The 17,657-nt window shown below is 42.9% G+C and overlaps 1 protein-coding gene across 2 annotated transcripts in view; it reads right to left on the reverse strand.

Moving 5' to 3' along the window:
- Window positions 1-1,152: 1,152 nt before the first annotated feature.
- The window catches only part of dstyk (dual serine/threonine and tyrosine protein kinase), a 76,081-nt gene continuing 59,576 nt past the window's right edge, over window positions 1,153-17,657 (reverse strand). For both annotated transcript variants that reach the window (XM_068007665.1, XM_068007664.1), the window contains exons 9-13: window positions 16,942-17,074; window positions 15,710-15,823; window positions 12,027-12,141; window positions 9,588-9,722; window positions 1,153-8,259 (exon numbers count right to left, since the gene is read on the reverse strand). In XM_068007665.1, coding sequence (XP_067863766.1) covers window positions 8,072-8,259; window positions 9,588-9,722; window positions 12,027-12,141; window positions 15,710-15,823; window positions 16,942-17,074 — 685 coding nt within the window. In that variant the 3' untranslated portion in view covers window positions 1,153-8,071. The remainder of the gene's footprint in view (window positions 8,260-9,587; window positions 9,723-12,026; window positions 12,142-15,709; window positions 15,824-16,941; window positions 17,075-17,657) is intronic.

The following is a 17,657-nucleotide window of genomic DNA, read 5'->3' on the forward strand; positions in this document are numbered from 1 at the left end:
ATCATGGCTTCCAAAAAGGAATTGGATAAATACTTGAAGGGAAAAAATTTACAGGGCGATGGGGGAAAGAGCGGGGGAATGGGACGAGCTGGCACGGGTTCGATGGGCTGAACGGCCTCCTGCGCTGTAACCATTCTATGAACTGGTTTTGGGCTACTGGAGAAGGGGAAGGGAAGGTGCAGCAATCAGCTATGGTTCCTACTCCTGATCTCATCCTGTGACCTTATGATGGAAACATGCAGTCGAGGAGGACCTAACTCAATTATCACAGCCAAGACCATACAGTTGATTAGCCTCCCAACAATCACCAGGCGTACAGGTGAATAATTTTTTTTTTTATTATTCGTTCATGGGATGTGGACGTCGCTGGCAAATGAACACATGGTGAGGGTAGTAGAGGGCAACTGGTACCTTTGGGACCGTATCCCAGCAAGGATTGTCCAGCTTTGAGCATTGTTTGCCCTTCCATTAGCCGAGAACCCAACAGAGCAATGGTTTTAGTCGGAAGAGTTGCACAACAGCATTATGGACCATTCATGGGGGCTCTCAGGAAATCTCCCCATTTTCCATATGGCTAGTTTGCCCGTGACTGTAACAGGCCAAAAATAATATGCGGCAGGATGGAAAGAAATTCAAAAAGGTAAGAAGTGGGAGAAACATGCATTGCTATTGCATACTTCGTATTTCAATTTGCCAAACACACAGCTGGCGAGAGGAAATGTCCAGCTGTGGTCTCCAATCTCTTGAGACAAAGAGCAAAACTAAACCATATCAATTGGCTAAGAGATTCAAGTTCAAACTAGCAAATGTAGAACTTATGCCATGAATTTCTTCAAAGGGTGATTAATGTGTGGGATGGATTTCTGGTCGATTACTGAAGCCCAAAAACCCTGGAATCATTTAAGAAACATTTGGTTGGTGCCATGGCAACTGTAGGTTCTCTCTGGATAGTTAAGTGGGAACTGAATGACTTCATCAGCCATGTTCATCTTGTGAATACAGCTTTCCCTCTCACTGGCCCCTTTAATGTGAGGTGAGCCTGGTGGCAGAGAATTAAATCTTGGCCAAATTGTTCAAACATGCCTGATGGGAGGAACTAGTGAAGAACAGTAGGACAAGAGAGATATTAAAAGCACTCAGGACTAGGTTAATGTTCATCTTTATTATATAGCACCTTGTATTTTGTGCATTTTTTTCAGTTTTTATATAAAACAAAGGGATTTGAGAGCTGAGGCATTTTAACAATGGAATAACATTGTTTTAAAACAAGTAATTGATCTTGAAACTTTGCTCAATGGCTTAATTGGAGAAAGATTACAAGGAATACACAATGGTAAAATATTAATAATGCACCCAACTAGTTACTGTTTTTCATTACACTAGAGTCCAAGCTTCTTTAGCATTTAAAAAAATCTCCATTATGAAGCCAAGTCTAGTCACCATTTACATTAAAACAAATCAGAAATGTGTCAGAACGTACCAACAGGAAAAAACAATTGTTCTATACAGGATTGTGCAGATACCCAACAAGCTTTTTCCACAGGAGCCTCCCTCATAACTGGATATACTGTGATGTTGTTTAGACCCCTGTCCCCATCCCCTCCCCAAAAGGAGGGGGAAAGTCACATGTGCACACACACATACACACACAAAATGCCCATCTTGGTTGTACAATCCTTTCCCCACCAGCAGGGTTTTAAAAATCAAGGCAGGAAGTTTCAGCAAGTGCGATAGTAGCTAGTTTGAGAACAATTACCAGAATGGTACTGGGCAATTTAGGGCGAGATGACAGATTTGAAAGGGAGGACAGGGGGGTGGAAGGGGGAAAAAAAAAGGAGAGCGTTTTTAAAAATGTGGGACTCATTTACTGAGAATTGTGTTCCCTTCCTCTCCTGATCCCCCCTCCTAGGAGCTACATCAACATGCTACTGTAAGCAGAAGAACGTTCTCCTGTCCCCTCACTTCAACCCTTTGTTGAGGTCCATCGTAAGCTTTTCTTTGCTATTGTATCAAATCGTGTTGCAGTGCAAGTGGCCCGAGTAGGAGCAACGGTTAGAGGGAGGCCCTTTAAGGATTTGCCGAGGCAACTCCAACACTATGGCTTCCCTCACTAAATTCTGCAGTGGTGTATTCGGTACACATCTGAGCTAAAGCTTGGGAAAAGGTTGAACAGCTAGCCAATAGACCAAAACTCCAGTTAAGTCCTCGACAGCACTTGACAGGATGATTCAAAAGGCTGACGAGTTTCAAACGAATGTAAACACAAATACACAATTGGCCTGAAAAAAATCAAACAGGCCTTCAATTTTCAGAGAAATTAAAAGTCACAAGGAAGAACCAGAAGCTTTATGAGACAACTTCTGGATTACCTATAATTTCGTAATGGTACTTTTAAAAAAAGTAATTTAGCTAATTATCCAATGCACTTTTCCTTAAAGGTTTCAAACTGGTTTCAACAAAGCAATAATAGGATTATGAACCCGATGGATATTTATCACACCACATTCACACAACAGAAAAGGATGCAGTTATACTCCTACTCATTATACAAATAGTACAGTTTAACATGTCAGGGTCTAAAATATTATTAAACCATATTCAATTTAGAGCTTGGGTCTGGTTGGGCCATACCCTGGGGCTTGACACGTTAAAGGGAAGCGCACGAGGCAGAGAACACGCTGGCTGATTCTGTTTCAGCAGGATTCCCATCAGTTGGGTTCCGTGGCGCTGTGGACATCCTGGACGCTTTGCTGGATGGAGAAGTGAGGAAGGAAAGAGGATTCGACACGACCGAAGCAGACCGAATGTAAAAGTGTGCGCAGTCATGTACAAACACTGAGCCATTAGTTAGCATCTAGGGAGTTTTTAATACTGGGCTCGTGTTTTTTTTTGATTATACGGAGTGAAAAGCAGCGCCTTAAAAAAAAAAAAATTTAAAACACCGCATAACCAACTGGTTCAGGTAGCACAGCGGAAACAGGTAGAGCTTGCTCACAAAGAGGAGCTTCACACAGGCGGAATTTTCCCCATCCAGCCTGTGACCAGAGTATTTAAACAAAAAGCAGAGCATTTAAACAAAAAGCTACGCGGCGCAATGGGTCATGCTGCTGCACGAATGCAAATGGCATCAAGCTCGTGCAAGCTGTGTCTTTCCCCCCCCCCCCCCCTAAATGCAGCAGCCAAGGATAGCTGGCTTTTCCCCTAAGAGTGTCCAATTCAAAACTGGATGGGGCCAAGCTTACCACCTCCGCAGTTCAGAGCTGTGCATCGGGTTTCAGCTCTGCCCAGCAATCTCAGAGACCCGGGAAGTCCTGGCAGAAGAGTTTTATTGACCACAGGCGCACAAAGTGCAACAGATAGTATAAGCGCATTTAAAAAAAAAAATTAAGCCTCTTGCAAGGGTTGAAATCCCATGAGGGAGACGTGCCTGTAACCGTACTTGATAACACATATTACACAAAGTTCTTGGCTTTGTTTTTTTTTTAAAAAAAGAGAAATACTGACTTTCACCCCAACAGCAATTCTTGAAAGGCTGAGAATGGCATCAAAATATCTTATCAATTAATCAGCTTGTGGGACTGAGAGATTTACGACATTTCACGTTGAACCTGTTGCACCAATACCACTGTTCCAGAATAATTCCATGATTCAGAGTGATCTGAATTAGTGTTGCTACAATCTGTTGATTTTTTACCTACAATACTTAGATTTTTTGGCCCTTGATCACTGTGTATTCCAACTATGTATAAAAGGGGAAAGGGGGCCTCTCTACCTGATTTTATTTGATTGTATGAAATCTCATCATTCACTCCATCACTTTCCATACAGCTCCTGTGGATGTTGGGATGATCACATAACCTGCTCCTATACCTCACGGGGCTGGCTGAGCTGTGTTAATCGTAATAACTTGGCAAACAATTACCCTCCCTCCAATTTTCTGCTTCAACTCCCATACGTAACAACTCAGTTAAGACAAGGATTTCACAGAGGGGGCACAAAAACCAAACACCTGGGCCTTCTGCCCTGCACCGTAATGCTCCAATACACTTACTCTAACGTACCTTCACTCTCAAAAAGTATTTAAAGCAGTAAGCAGCCATAATGAGAAACCCAATAAAGGAGCAATGATGAGAAACCCAACTTAAATCCAGCAATGTAGTACTACCAGGGATGACCCAAAGAGAACTGTTCCTTAATAATAAAAGACAAAAGACACACACTTCACTACAACGAAGCTTCTATCTGGAACTTGAGTCGTGTTGGCACAGTGCATCAGTGAAGGATTTTTTCCCCAAAAGTATATGCATTACCTAGATTACTTCACAGCACATGGATCAGAAAACTTGGCAAACGATTCTCTTAATGATTGAGACATTTTTTAACAAGTGAAGTTCCCCTTCAAAGACTACGTGCAAGCTAACTGGCCCGAAGGTTACTGCTCCCTGGCCATAACTATTTACTATTGCTTTCGTGATATGGGATGTAGACGACTCCCTTTGGAAATAATCTATGAAGGCGGCTCTGGATATCTAAACTCCAGAACACTTCAATAAATTGAGTTTTCTTACGACTTCCTTTGAAAGCAACTCTGCTTCTTTTAGTGTTTTTCTCTCTCATTTCCTCATCTTGATCATTTTTTTTTCTGTGAATCATATTCACGTTCAAGTCAGTAGTGATTTCTTTCACTTTTGCAAAAGGTTTATTTTCTAGAGTTTAATGCACCATGATTGTTTTCCAAGTGCTAGTGTTTCCCACCCAACTTTCCAGTTTGTGAATATTTTTTGTGCTCATTGAGGAATGTCAATGGTGCAAATGGAACTTCTCCTCCTTGGACACCCAGTGCCAGCAATACACAACTCCCGGGTCAGGTACAGTAGGGGCCAGATGGAAAATAAAGCTTCCTCTACTCTGCCACAATAATGTGCTTTAATCAAACCTCAGCAGCACATCTCTACTTCATGAGTTTGAATTTTTCCTATTTTCCACTCCAGTTACCCTGTGGCCTCTCCGGACAGTTTTGTGCTGTGGACTTGCATGCACCATGGGGCTGAGGCTGCTCTAATCTCAGTTAATGTAGGATCCTTTCGGCAGGCTGAGAGAATGACTTCCATTTCACTGGGTCTGAGCTGGATTCACACCCGGGTCCCAGAGGTGAAAGGACATTGCATTAACCCCCTCTGTCACCAAAGTATCTGTGCAAACTAAACATTTTTTTTAAAAATGTAAAAACCAGGGTAAGTACCCATCAGTGATGCTACTTGCCCTCTGATCTCCCCATCTCTATAAAATATATATTTTTTCTATTGCATGAATTAAGACAATTTCCTGATCAGCAACAATGTAGTACTTTTTTCAAAAGCAATACTTGTAAAAATCTATCAAAGTGCAATAAGAGATTCACTGATAATGGGAGCTACCTTTCACGTGCATCCAAGATTGTGCAGTTCTTGTAAACGCTCAGGCTCTCAAACACTCAATGCTTATCTTGGGGAACATGACAGTCACACAACAGAAGAAATAACAGCACCATCCATCCCACAATCACTTGATTCTATAGACTGGGGAAGAGGTTTCTCTCCCCATTTCAATCTCTAAGTTTACAGCCAGTTCTCTCCTATATTAAAACGTTTTATTGAATTGTTTTTGCGCCAAACCTGTCGCTCTCACTCAGACTGACCTGTCCTCCTGCTCTCATCCATCCACCAACCCTACTGCCCAAGAGCTATATCCTTCTCTCAACTGTACTAATTACTGTCCTAGACAATGAATTGAAGAGCAGATATCGAAACGACTCAACAATTCAAGGCCTGCGTTTTGCACCAACAAATGATCATAAGTTGCTGGAAGACCCCATTCTAAAGCAACTAACGAGGGGCTTTCTAATAAAGTTAGTGTTTACGTCACCTTCAAGCGGATTGTAGAAGGATAGAGTGTTAAATCCAACAATCAGTCCTCAGGTCAGAACTCTACAGTGAAGCAAAACCTGAACTCCGCCAATTCAGCTAAATATGCTCGTGCCAAAGTGCTAAATCGAAGGGTTGCTCGTTCTAAAAACGAGTTTGAGCCTATTCTCCACAGGCTCTGGTCACTCTGACAGGCCTGAGTCACTGGCTGTTCTGTCCCAGAAACCCCCCTTTTTAAAAAAAAATGACCAACATAGGTATCCATACAATACATCTTCCCTGTGTTACGATAACATATGCAGTTGAAAGCATTCGAATATCTTAGTTTAATATGGAAAGAAAGCACCAAATGATGAAAATTCAGAAATATTATGGACTTTCACAGGGCATAACTCAACCGTTTAGAACAGAAGCCCTTCACCTCAGGAGGGGACAACTATTACTGAAAAAGTTCAGTAAACAATGAAGTTACACAGAACAGTTTAAAAATAACATTCACATTTATAAAACACCAGAACAGAACACAAACTAATCTCCGAGGGGATGAAAATGATCTTGGGCAGTAGTGTAAAACGGGCGATAGTGAATCGATTTACACTTGTTTTTTGTCTAAAATAGGGAGGAGTGCAAAACAGGCAGCCGATTCGCTATCTCCCATTTTTGCACCACTGCCCGTGTCGGATTTCACCCGGGTTTCCAGTCGCAACACGCTAACCGAATGGAGTTGACCCCCACTTTGCTTACAGCCAACCAATGTGCCCATATATCCTGGCAGAGTCTGCTATTCCTCAATAGCCACACACTCTGATAAGTGGGCAGGTCACAAAATAAGTAAAACTGGGTGATCTTCAGCTTGGTGTTCGAACGACTAAAACGGAGCTACGAGCAATGAGGAGGAAATGTAGTGTTTAACGTCAGGCATCTCCGAGGATGCTAATTAGGGATATTCTACTCCTTAATTTCTTGGATGCCTTTTATGGGGATATAGGAAGGTCGGAGCTGTAGCTGCCTCGCTCTCCTTCCACTACATTTTATTTAGGATCAGGAAAAGCTGAAGATTCTATTGGATGGCAAACACAGGGCGAGCAGTGGAATTCTGTCACTGGCGCATTGCTAAAAGCACATCAGGAGCTAAATGTAAAATTGGATTTTCTTTCACATTTCACTTCAAGGACCTTTCAAACACTTTTCTTGCTGCAATCACACTTTCTGGTTTTTATTCAATTGAACTATGATTATGTGCAGTAGTGATATTGGTGTTTGACAAGGATCTTAATACACCAGAAAAGACCTCCAGCAAGCTGTCTAGGGGCAGGGTGATTCTTGTGTCAAAGACCTGCCGATCACAAGCAGGGATAAGGAGATATTGACCGTCACCCTCAAAAAGGAAGGGAAGGAGTGGAGCATCATCTCCATTTCCAGTCTTCAATCCTATGTGCAGATGTACAGACAGCACAAATAGTGCAACTCTGCTTAATTTCCTAACAGTTGTGAGTTCCAAGCAAAAGAAAAAAAGTGTAAAATTAGTGCAAAGGGACACTAATTTGTGGAAAAGGAGCAACAAGTGCCGGCAGTGCAAAACAAATACTACTGTGTCCTGGATTAAAAGCTGTTGACTAAAATAGTGTGAACGGTGCCTAATCGTCAGCCAAAACGTTCTTCCTCTCCATCCTCCCCACTCAGCCTCGAGCAGCTTCCAAGGTGAACACTTACCTGCTGACTCCAACCTGCCCCGATGAGACAGCAGTTTACATGGATCAGAGTTGAGCGGAGGGAGGGAAGGAAATAGGTGACTGGGAGGGAAGGAGAGTCATAAGCAGCTACATTCCCATCTGTGCCTTCTTTTAATGGCATTCTGTGACAACTCAGATCCCCAAGCAAGGTTTTCTCAGAAATACTGTCCGAAAAAAATGGAGTTCCTTGCACCAGTCCCAACAAACTGACCTATTGCATCCCCCACAAGTCAAAAAAAAGAATAAAAATATCAAGTTTTGCTTTCTTGCTGCATAGCAGAAGGTAAACAGTGACGCTGAACTAGTGTTAATACTGATACTGGGTCAACGGAAACAACCCTGCCTCAATAAACTGGGTTCGTTCTTTTTTTCCCCCACCCCCCCCGACTTCGTGAAGAGTTCCTGCAAGATCTGCACTGCCATTTCGCCCGCCTTTCACGTTGAGCCGTCCAGTTCTTTGCACCGTGGCCCGGAGTGGCTTTTGCAGAGCCTGTCTGTGATGCTTTGTAGGATGGGCTGAACTATTCCGAGCAAGGGCCTCTGGGAAGGATCACCGCTCCAACACGCCTCCATCAGCTGCCAACATTCCTCGTCAAACGCAGGTAGACGTTCCGGCCGTGCACCTAGAATCACAGAACCACAGAACCTTACAGCACAGGAGGCCATTCAGCCCATTGCACCTGTGTCGGCTCTTTAAAAGAGCTATCCAATTCCTCCCCGTTCTTTCCCCACAGCAGTGCAAATTTTTCCTTTTCAAGTATTTATCCAATTCCCTTTTCGAAAGTTATTATTGAATCTGCCTCCACCATCCTTTCAGGCGGTGCATTCCAGATCGTAACCACTCGCTGCGTAAAAAAAATGTTCATTTTCCCCCTGGAAATTATCTTAAATGTGCGTCCTCTGGTTACCGATCCTCCTGCCAGTGGGAACAGTTTAATCTGAGTAAGGAGGATAAAACCAGAGGGGAAAGGAGGGGAGGAATACATCAAAATTAGCAAGGGAACACAGATTTCTGGGTGGGACCACCAAAAGTGATATGCTTCTCGTGGTGCTGCCCACAAGTCATGGGGCAGCAAGCGGGGCAGTTTGGGGGTCACTCAGCAGAAGCCGGGGAGGCTGTGAAATTTAGCTAATCAGCAAGCTTCTCACCCTATCGACACACCAGACACTTTCCTCATGCCCTTAACGACAGACACAAAACGTTTGATTTTATGGATGAAATACGAAGATAAGCGTTTAACCTCAGTGATGTCACTGCTAATATCAGGCCTCAGTTACTGGTAGAACGAACACTTCCAACCTGCATCAGGAGATGCTCGTGAGGATTGAAAGATAAAAGAAATCAGACACATTTTTACTTTACTTCAAAGTCGACATAAAATGGTTTTTGGGGCTGGCATATCCATTTAAGGACCGGTATAAAATCTGCATCAAGCACTGAGGACAGGATGTAGACTAAAGCTCCCACTAAGTCAGTCGAGGTCGACTCTCCCAGGTCCCACATCAGCAATCCTATTGCCTCTCCAACAATTTTATATTGTGGACTCACACCCACTAGAGTGAGAACTCTGTGTTCCTCCAAACTCTGGCCTCTTGTGCATCCCCCATTTCCTTCACCCCACCATTGGCGGCCGTGTCTTCAGTCGCTTAGGAACCTAAGCCCTGGAATTCTCTATCTCTCCTCCTTTAAGATGCTCCTTAAAACCTACCTCTTTGACCAAGCTTTTGGTCACCTGTCCTAATATCTCCTCCTTTGGCTCTGTGCCAATTTTTGTTTGATAATCGCTCACTGTGAAGCATCTTGGGACCTTTTGCCACGTTAAAGGTGCTATATAAACGCCAGTTGTTGGGGCTGTTTTACTGTCTACCTTAACCAGTTTATTTTAATCAGTAACCAACTTATTTCACTTGGGGACACACACAGCCACATAGAAAGGTGGTTACTAAGTACCTTTCTTCACATTGGTCCACAGCTGATCCTTGCTTGAACATTTTTCAAATGCTTCCGGGAGCTTGATCGTTCCGGTGCAGAGATACCAGAAAAGGATTCCGAATGCATACACATCCACGGAATTATCGTACTTTCCTAAAGTGGGGGAGAGAAATAAATCAATGTAAGCAGTACAATCTTAATGTTTGAGGCTACACGGGGGGAAGTGTGTTGTTGTGTTAGAGGGGTGCAGTGAAGAGCCGTGCATTCAATTCCACATGTGATACCATCCCACTAGTGCTCCTCTTCCTCCAGTTTCCTCACCTTCCCGCCCTTCCCCAGTCTCAGTGAAGCCATTCAGGGGAGTGCTCTTGGAGGCACCACTGAAGGCAAGACACCCTGGTTTCTGTTGACTGCTTCCCAGTGGATAACATTTGCAGAGACCCTTCTTTGCAGGGTCGTTGAGGACTTCCTTCCACTCCCTTGTTCACATCAGATTTTACTTAGGTGAGGCTATCAAGGGATTTGGAGAAAAGGTAGGTAAGGTGCAGATCAGCCATGATCTGATTGAATGGCAGAACAGGCTCGAGAGGCTGAACGGCCTCCTCCTGTTCCTAATGTTCTGTTAACGAGGCCAAATCCAAAGAAAGTGGCTCAGTAACCGAGGGGGTTCCCCTGGTGCCAAATTCACACTATTTACATTGAAATAGCCTTGCGCAAGATTGCGACTTTCTCACTTTTACTAAGACCCTCTCTGATCGGTTTAGGGGGGGGGGGGGGGGGGGGGGGGGGGGAGAGAAATCGCGCACAGAGGGGCTCCGGGAAAAAGGAAATCACCCGTCCGTTTGGCCGCGACCAGAATCAAAATGCTGGGCCAGGTGCAAGTGTCAGTGGCCACAAGCATTCACCTTGCTGCAGTCGTCACTACCACTGGGAGGCCCAGAACGACATTGCTTTCTTGAGCGATTTGATGCTTCCAATGGCAACACTGCCTGTGACACACACACACACACACACACCATGGTTAACAGAGTATAAATCATGGCACAGTGCATGTTTTTGGCTGCCAGCACCAGTTCAATCAGTTCTCCATTACCAAGAGTACACTGTATCCTAAAATATCGATCAGCAAACTGATCTCCCAACATGACTGGTAATGTGGAACTGGTTAAGGTGACACCAGAGCTTTCAGGGCCCTATTGCCTTTCAGAGCATCTTAGCTTTTAAACGCCAGATTCGAACAACAGTCAGAAAAGGTAAAAGCCAACAGACTTAACAATAAAAGTGTATAGCAGAAAATGTTAGAAATATACAGGTTAGTCAATCAGAAACAGAAAGATGCTAAAGCAAGTCTCCCTCTTCCAAATGCTGGTGTGAAGCCACTGTGCATTCTCAGCATTTACTGTTCTATTTTAGATTCTCGCACTTGTGATTTTTCTTTTCTAATTTCAAAAACTATACTATTTTAGTTTTATGCTTTTGAATGTCTGGCAGCAGTTTACGGTCTTAACCTCTAGGTGCCGCTGGCACTTCAAGATTTTGCTCTCTTTCAGACATCCAAAGCACTAGATTCAATCCCAGTCTTGCACTTCCTTTATCCTTACCCTGCATATATGCAACTGAAATATGGTTCCCTGGAGCATGCATCAGAACTCTCTTCAGTATTGTGTATTTTCAGATGAATTTTGTACTTGGCAGGCACGAAATGGAGAAACTCCACTTCTGCCACCTCCTTAAAACCTGGCTCTTTGACCAAACTTTTGATCACCCATCCTAATATCTCCTTATATGGCTCGGTGTCAAATTTTGTTTGATTATGCTCCTGTGAATCGCCTTGGGACATTTTACTACGTTATATAAATGCAAGTGCTTGTTGTCACATGTGCACTTCTTTGATCTCAAAAACTGTAGTTGGCTGGGGTTTGCTTCAAAATTCCAACAGGCCCATGTCTCAGCTTCCTGGTCTGTGCTGAGCTAATTGATCTCAGCTGGTATCCCCCCAACTTCCTACGCCAATCGGTAAGTGAATTGGGGGAAAACGCTCGAGACAAGCGCTAGCCATTCTCCATTACTTCACCCAAGCGGTCCTTTTTCATGCATGGGCTTAAATAACGAGTGTGGGGTAAGCTATTCAATGAAGAAGGGCATCACATGTGTCTCAGATTCCGCTCCCACCCGACATCGATACACATTGGATAGTGATCACGAGTGGAAACCCTGCTCGACTTTACCCTCCCCAGCTTAGAGATAGCGACCGTAAACAGCCATTGTTGCCAACCCAGCTGAGATCAGCTGACCCCAGGGACTTCGACCCAGCACCTTTTCATCTGCACGGCTTCGCGCTTCCTTTACCCACTGGGTCGTCAGGAGAGCCCACACTGCTTTTCTGCCGCAACTTTATGCTAATTCTATCTGGAAGCTACCCGAGTAAAGTGAACCTCCACTGATGAAACGCCATACCTGAAAACAGCTCAGGTGCCATGTGTATAGGAGTTCCCACGATGCTCCCAGACATCATCGCTTCGGGTTTGCAGAACCCCAGGTCTGTGATTTTGGCTCGATTCTGCTTATCCAACTATGGGATTGCAAAAAGAAAGACATAAAAAAATTGAAACTAAAGACACCATGCTCAGTTCGTGAAAATTAGGGAGTCAAAACGTGCCTTTAAATAAATAAAAATTGCTTCTGACAACTTGGTGCTGCCACTTAGCCCATTAATTGTATTTGAAGAGATGAAGGGATTCATTCGATGTCCTGGGGAACATTCTTCCCCCAACCTCCAAAATCAGATCACCTGACTATGTAATCGTGGGACCTTCCTGGTTCAGTACCAGGCCGTGCATTTACACACAGATCAGGGTGCTTTTGATTAACTTTACTCATGGCCTATTGCTGTGCTGTAGTATTGTAGGATGCCAGAAAAAAGAATATCAAGGGTATGAGGAATGAGAGCAAGAGGTGGATGAGACTAGGTGACTCGGAGAAAAACCATAGCACAGACTTAATGGGCTGAATGGCCTTCTCCTACTGTAATGGCCCATGATATTTAAAAGTTACAAAACATTGGGGGAGAGCTTTCTTGGGTCTACTCCCGTGCCACTGCTGTAATTTCAGAGGAAATCCCTTTCACAGACAAGTTTTCCGCCACAGGTAATGGCGGTGGATCGGGAGAAGCCCCGAGGAAATTGATCCCATACGTTTCTGGAGAATTAATCCTGTGCTTTTCATTACAAATGTTTCCTATAAAACAGCAGCTACGCTTCAAAAGTAATTCAACTGGTTGCAAAGTGCTTTGAAGCATCCTGATGATAGAAAGAAAGGACTTGCATTTTTATATAGTGCCTTTCAAGGCCTCAGGACGCCACAAAGCACTTTACAACCAATTAAGTACTTTTGAAGTGTGGTTGCTGTTGTAATATAGGAAACATAGGAAATGTCAGAATTCATAATAATTTTATGAATGCAAGTTCATTTTTTCTATCTGCTTACTGACTATAATTTTGTCATCGTAAAGGTTATACCAGCATGTGATGACTCATTCTTTAGTTAAAGGGAATTAGGTATTCAGCTAATGAAATGCTGTCAGAAAATTGACAATAAAATGTAATAAGTTTTTTTAAAAGCAGCCTTGACATATGCAACTGATGAAGGGTTTGCATGCTGTCCGCTGGATGTGCGTCATTCCTCTTCCAACTTTATTGCTTAAACATTGAAGCAACCAATTTAGTTTGTAATAAAAACCCAGAAGGGTGGGCTATGAACAGCCTAGGAAATTAATTGAACTTGAAAAGTTAAATCACGACAGAAAGATCTGGAGCGTGATAATAAATGCCAAGTTCAATTGGCAATGATGGCAACTTCCTCCCTTTTGTGCAAGAAATAATTATAGGAAAACCAATTAATACTAGAGTGTTCATCAAAATGGAAGATGCAGATAACTTAAATCAAATGCCAGACAATTTTTCAGCTTTTAAAAAAAAATAACAGCTCTTGAACCCAGCATCAACTAAGAATGTATCTTCCCGAACCTCAAAGTTCCCTCCCCCCATAGAAGCAGTGTCAATTTTTCTATTTCCCACACTAGCCACTCTTGCAGAAAGTGAGAGGTTGGTAATTTGGTGCTATGGATCCACATGGTCCAATCTGTAGATTAAAATTACCCCAAATCATTTCAAATAGGTCTCAGAACCAGCTATCTGCATTCGATTCAAACCCACGCCTTTGGAGGTGAAAAAAAACAAGATTGCAGCCTTGTTCATTGCACCACATTGTTCCATAAATAAAGTCTCGAGAGGGTAAGAAACTATGTCCCTACACTCAGCTAAAATACCGAAAGAACCAAAATGGACAGAATCCCGATTTAGAACTTAGTCAAATACACAGACTTGGTGTTGGAAGTAGGAGGAAGATGAAAATGATCCAAGTTACAGGTTTTGATAAATGGGATGAACAACTTTTTGTTCCAACCTCACTATCTTTTGACTCACATGAATAAAAGTAGACAGGGCAAGTGCTGGTTAGTGTGGTGTAGGGAGGCTGTGGACAGCGTAATGAAGCCACAAAAAACCCAACCTGCAGCCTCAACTACATACCAAGAGATAATTTATTAACTGCATTAATTTAATAACTTGCATTTATAATGGTGCCTTAATGTAGTAAAGCACTTCACTGAGCTGAAAACTGAACAGTAGTGAGAAGAACTGGGAAGAGGTGACCAATGTCTTGGTCAGAAAGATGAGTTTTGAAGAGACTTCTGAAGGAGAGGAAAGAGGTGGCAAGGCAGAATGTGTGGCCATAACGGCTGAATGCTTTGGCACCTAAAGTAGAACAGAGGAAGGGGGAAGATGTAAAGGAGGATGAGTTATAAGAGCAGAGGGCATGCACTGCCACACAGGGTTGGAGAAAGTTACCACTGTGAAGGGAACAAGCACGGACTTGCTATACTCAATAAGTGAATCCAACAAGTAGAGCTGACCCAAGGACGATTGGAATTCCATCTGAATAACTTCTGAAGCACCCTGAACTCATCATAGTTTTGACAGATCGACTCTCATGCTGCTCTCTTCACAACACTTCCAGGTTAGACTTCCTGCATTAATACTGAATATCTTGCCTCTGGATCAGAAGGTTATGGGTGTTGCAGTTAAAGATTTGTACCAACACCTGCCTCATGTTCACAGTTAGATTACAAATTCCATAAACAGTGCCTTATGAAGCAAATCCTACCTCTGCCGTATGAGTTAACAGATCTGGGTTTAACAAATAACCTTGAAACTCAGTAAATCGCTACTGGAGAATGCATAGATGCCCATGAAATGCTCCCATCACCTCAGAAGGTGGAAAAATAATAAGCCACCAGACCAATGAGTACAGGCTAAAACTACTTGGTCAGATGTATTTTACAGAGGAACTAAAAAGAGCATTTCAAATTACTAAAACAGCGCAGATGGCGGAACTAGAAAAACTGGTGTTGTTCTCTGAGCAGAGAAGGTGGAGATAGGTGTTCAAAATTATGAGGGGTTTTGATAGAGTAGATGGGGAGAAACTGTTTCCACTGGTAGGAGGGTCAGTAACCAGAGGACACCGATTTAAGATAATTGACTAAAGAACTGGGGAGGAGATTACTTTTTTTATGCAGCGCGTTATGATCTGGAATGCACTGTCTGAAAAGGTGATGGAAACAGATTCAATAATAATTTTCAAAAGGGAACTGGATAAATACTTGAAAAGAAAAAATTTGCAGGGCTATGGGGGAAGAGCAGGAGAGTGGGACTAATTGGATAGCTCTTTCAAAAAGAGTCGGCACAGAGATGATGGGGCCAAATGGCAGCCTTCTGTGCTGTATGATTCTATGAATACTTGGAATAGTAGAACTGGAATCAATCAACTCTTTCTCGAAAGTTGCTCGTTACAGTCCAGTGGCAAGCAACCGTCCTTGTCAATTACTCCTGCCCTTTAACCATGCTTCGGCTGAAGACTACACATGTACAATGCCAAAGGAGATTAATGAGCTTGAACTAAAACTTAGATTCTGAGACTCCCAACAAAATAGAACATACCGAATAACCAACCATTCAGTATACAATGCACAGGTAAAAGGCAACACAAACCTACTATGTAAAGGTAGAACCTTTGGATCTTACCAAGACGTTTTTCAATTTGATGTCTCGATGCACCAGTCCTTGACGGTGGAGAAAGCGGATACCTTCAACTACATCAAGGGCAATCTGTAAACGCACTTCAAGCTTGAGACCACCCTAGAAATTGAAGAGCAAGAGAGATAAAAGTCCTCTAAATTCAGAGTAAGACTCGAGTGTCTTCACTAGGGTCACAGAGTCTAGAAAAGACACGGTGTGTCAGAGGTCAGCAACCATCATTACATCATGGCTCCAAAATCTAAAAATGAATTCCTTAAACATAACACAATGTTCACCAAATGAAGAGAGATGTAGTTTTTTTTTTAAAAAAGATTTAATTATGTTTCTAGTGTTTGCGGTGCAATAAAGCAAGACGAACGTGTAAAGAAATGCAAAATGTAAAACTAAGCTCCACGGTTTATATTCAAAAGACCACTGAAATCTTGGAAATCTGAAGCCCTGGACATCTAGAACTAGAACCACGTCTCACGGTTGTGTGTGTGTTACACCTTATTAAAATAATGGGAAAGGAGCACAGGGTGAGTTTTCCTATAATGACTGACCCATAACATGCTGACTGCTACTTTACCTCGCCAGTGCAATCAGCTGATTGAGGATTACAGAGTTCATTGTAATACCCAAAAGTCTACCCGATGAGGAAAATAGAAACAATTCAATCTATACAGCACCTGATCAAGTCTCAGAAATATCTCAAAGTACTTCACATACAACAAATTGCTTAGTGACTTATGTAGGCAAATGAGGCAGCCATTTTGCAAACACAGAATGACCAGTTAAATCTGTTTTAGTGGTAATGCTAGAAGGAGAAATGTTGGCCTCCATTTCCTCATCAGCAGGAGAAACTACTTCCTCTGGTGGGGGGGGAAAAAAAAATCAAAAACAAGGGGACAATCTTAAAATTAGAGCTAGGCCATTCACCAGTGAAATCAGGAAGCACTTTTTCATACAAAGGGTAGTAGAAATCTCGAATTCTTTCCCTCAAAAAGCTGTCTATGCTGGAAGTCGACTGGAGTTTGCAAGACTGAGATCGATCGATTTTTGTTAATTAAGGCTGTCAAGGGATATGGAGCAAAGGCGGGTAAATGGAGTTAACACATAGATCAGCCATGATCTAATGGAATGGCGGAGCAGGCTCGAGGGGCTGAATGGCCTCCTCCTGTTCCTAGACTGACCCAGAGCCTTGATGTGGATTAGCAGTCAGCCCCCTCCATGCCTACCTTCAGCCCAGCATAGAGATCTCGGTGTAGTCTCTCCATGATTAACAGGACAGCAATGCTGGAGCCACCTCCGTAACTGTAGTCTATAACTGACCCGTGAAGATCAACCAATTGCTCGTGCTTGGGTAAAGATCTGTTGGAGGGAAGAAGAAAAATGTTGGTTTCCAAAAAATGGAAAAAATTATAGATGAAGCATTGCAGCACAAAGGGGATCAAAGGATATGGGGATCGGGCGGGAAAGTGGAGTTGAGGGAGAAGATCAGCCTTGATCATTGAATGGCAGAGCAGGCTAGAGGGGCCGTATTGCCTACTCCTGCTCCTATTTCTTATGTTTTTATGTTCAAGCATGGCTGTCCCCATATTAAATCAACAAATCATACTTGATACACATTCTGAATTCTGTATTTCAATGAAGAACAACAATGTCTAATATAATTTCTTCCCTTCCATCCATCTGTACTTACAGGAATTTGGAAACAGCATCCTACTGATCCACATCTTTCAAATCAGAGGCGATGTCCTGTGAGAATGTCAAACTCAAGGATGTCTGTTCTGAGCAGGATATTCTCCCAGATTTAAAACGAAACGCTTGTTGTAAAATGTCAAGCCTGGGATTCCCTCCTACACCCCCCACCACGAACAGCACCTGATCGCAGCTTATGGGAATTTATTGGGCTTTTACCAATATGAAATACGAGTCAATCTCCCGAGGCATT

Source organism: Heptranchias perlo, chromosome 27 (genome assembly GCF_035084215.1).
Source record: "Heptranchias perlo isolate sHepPer1 chromosome 27, sHepPer1.hap1, whole genome shotgun sequence".
Taxonomy (NCBI): domain Eukaryota; kingdom Metazoa; phylum Chordata; class Chondrichthyes; order Hexanchiformes; family Hexanchidae; genus Heptranchias; species Heptranchias perlo.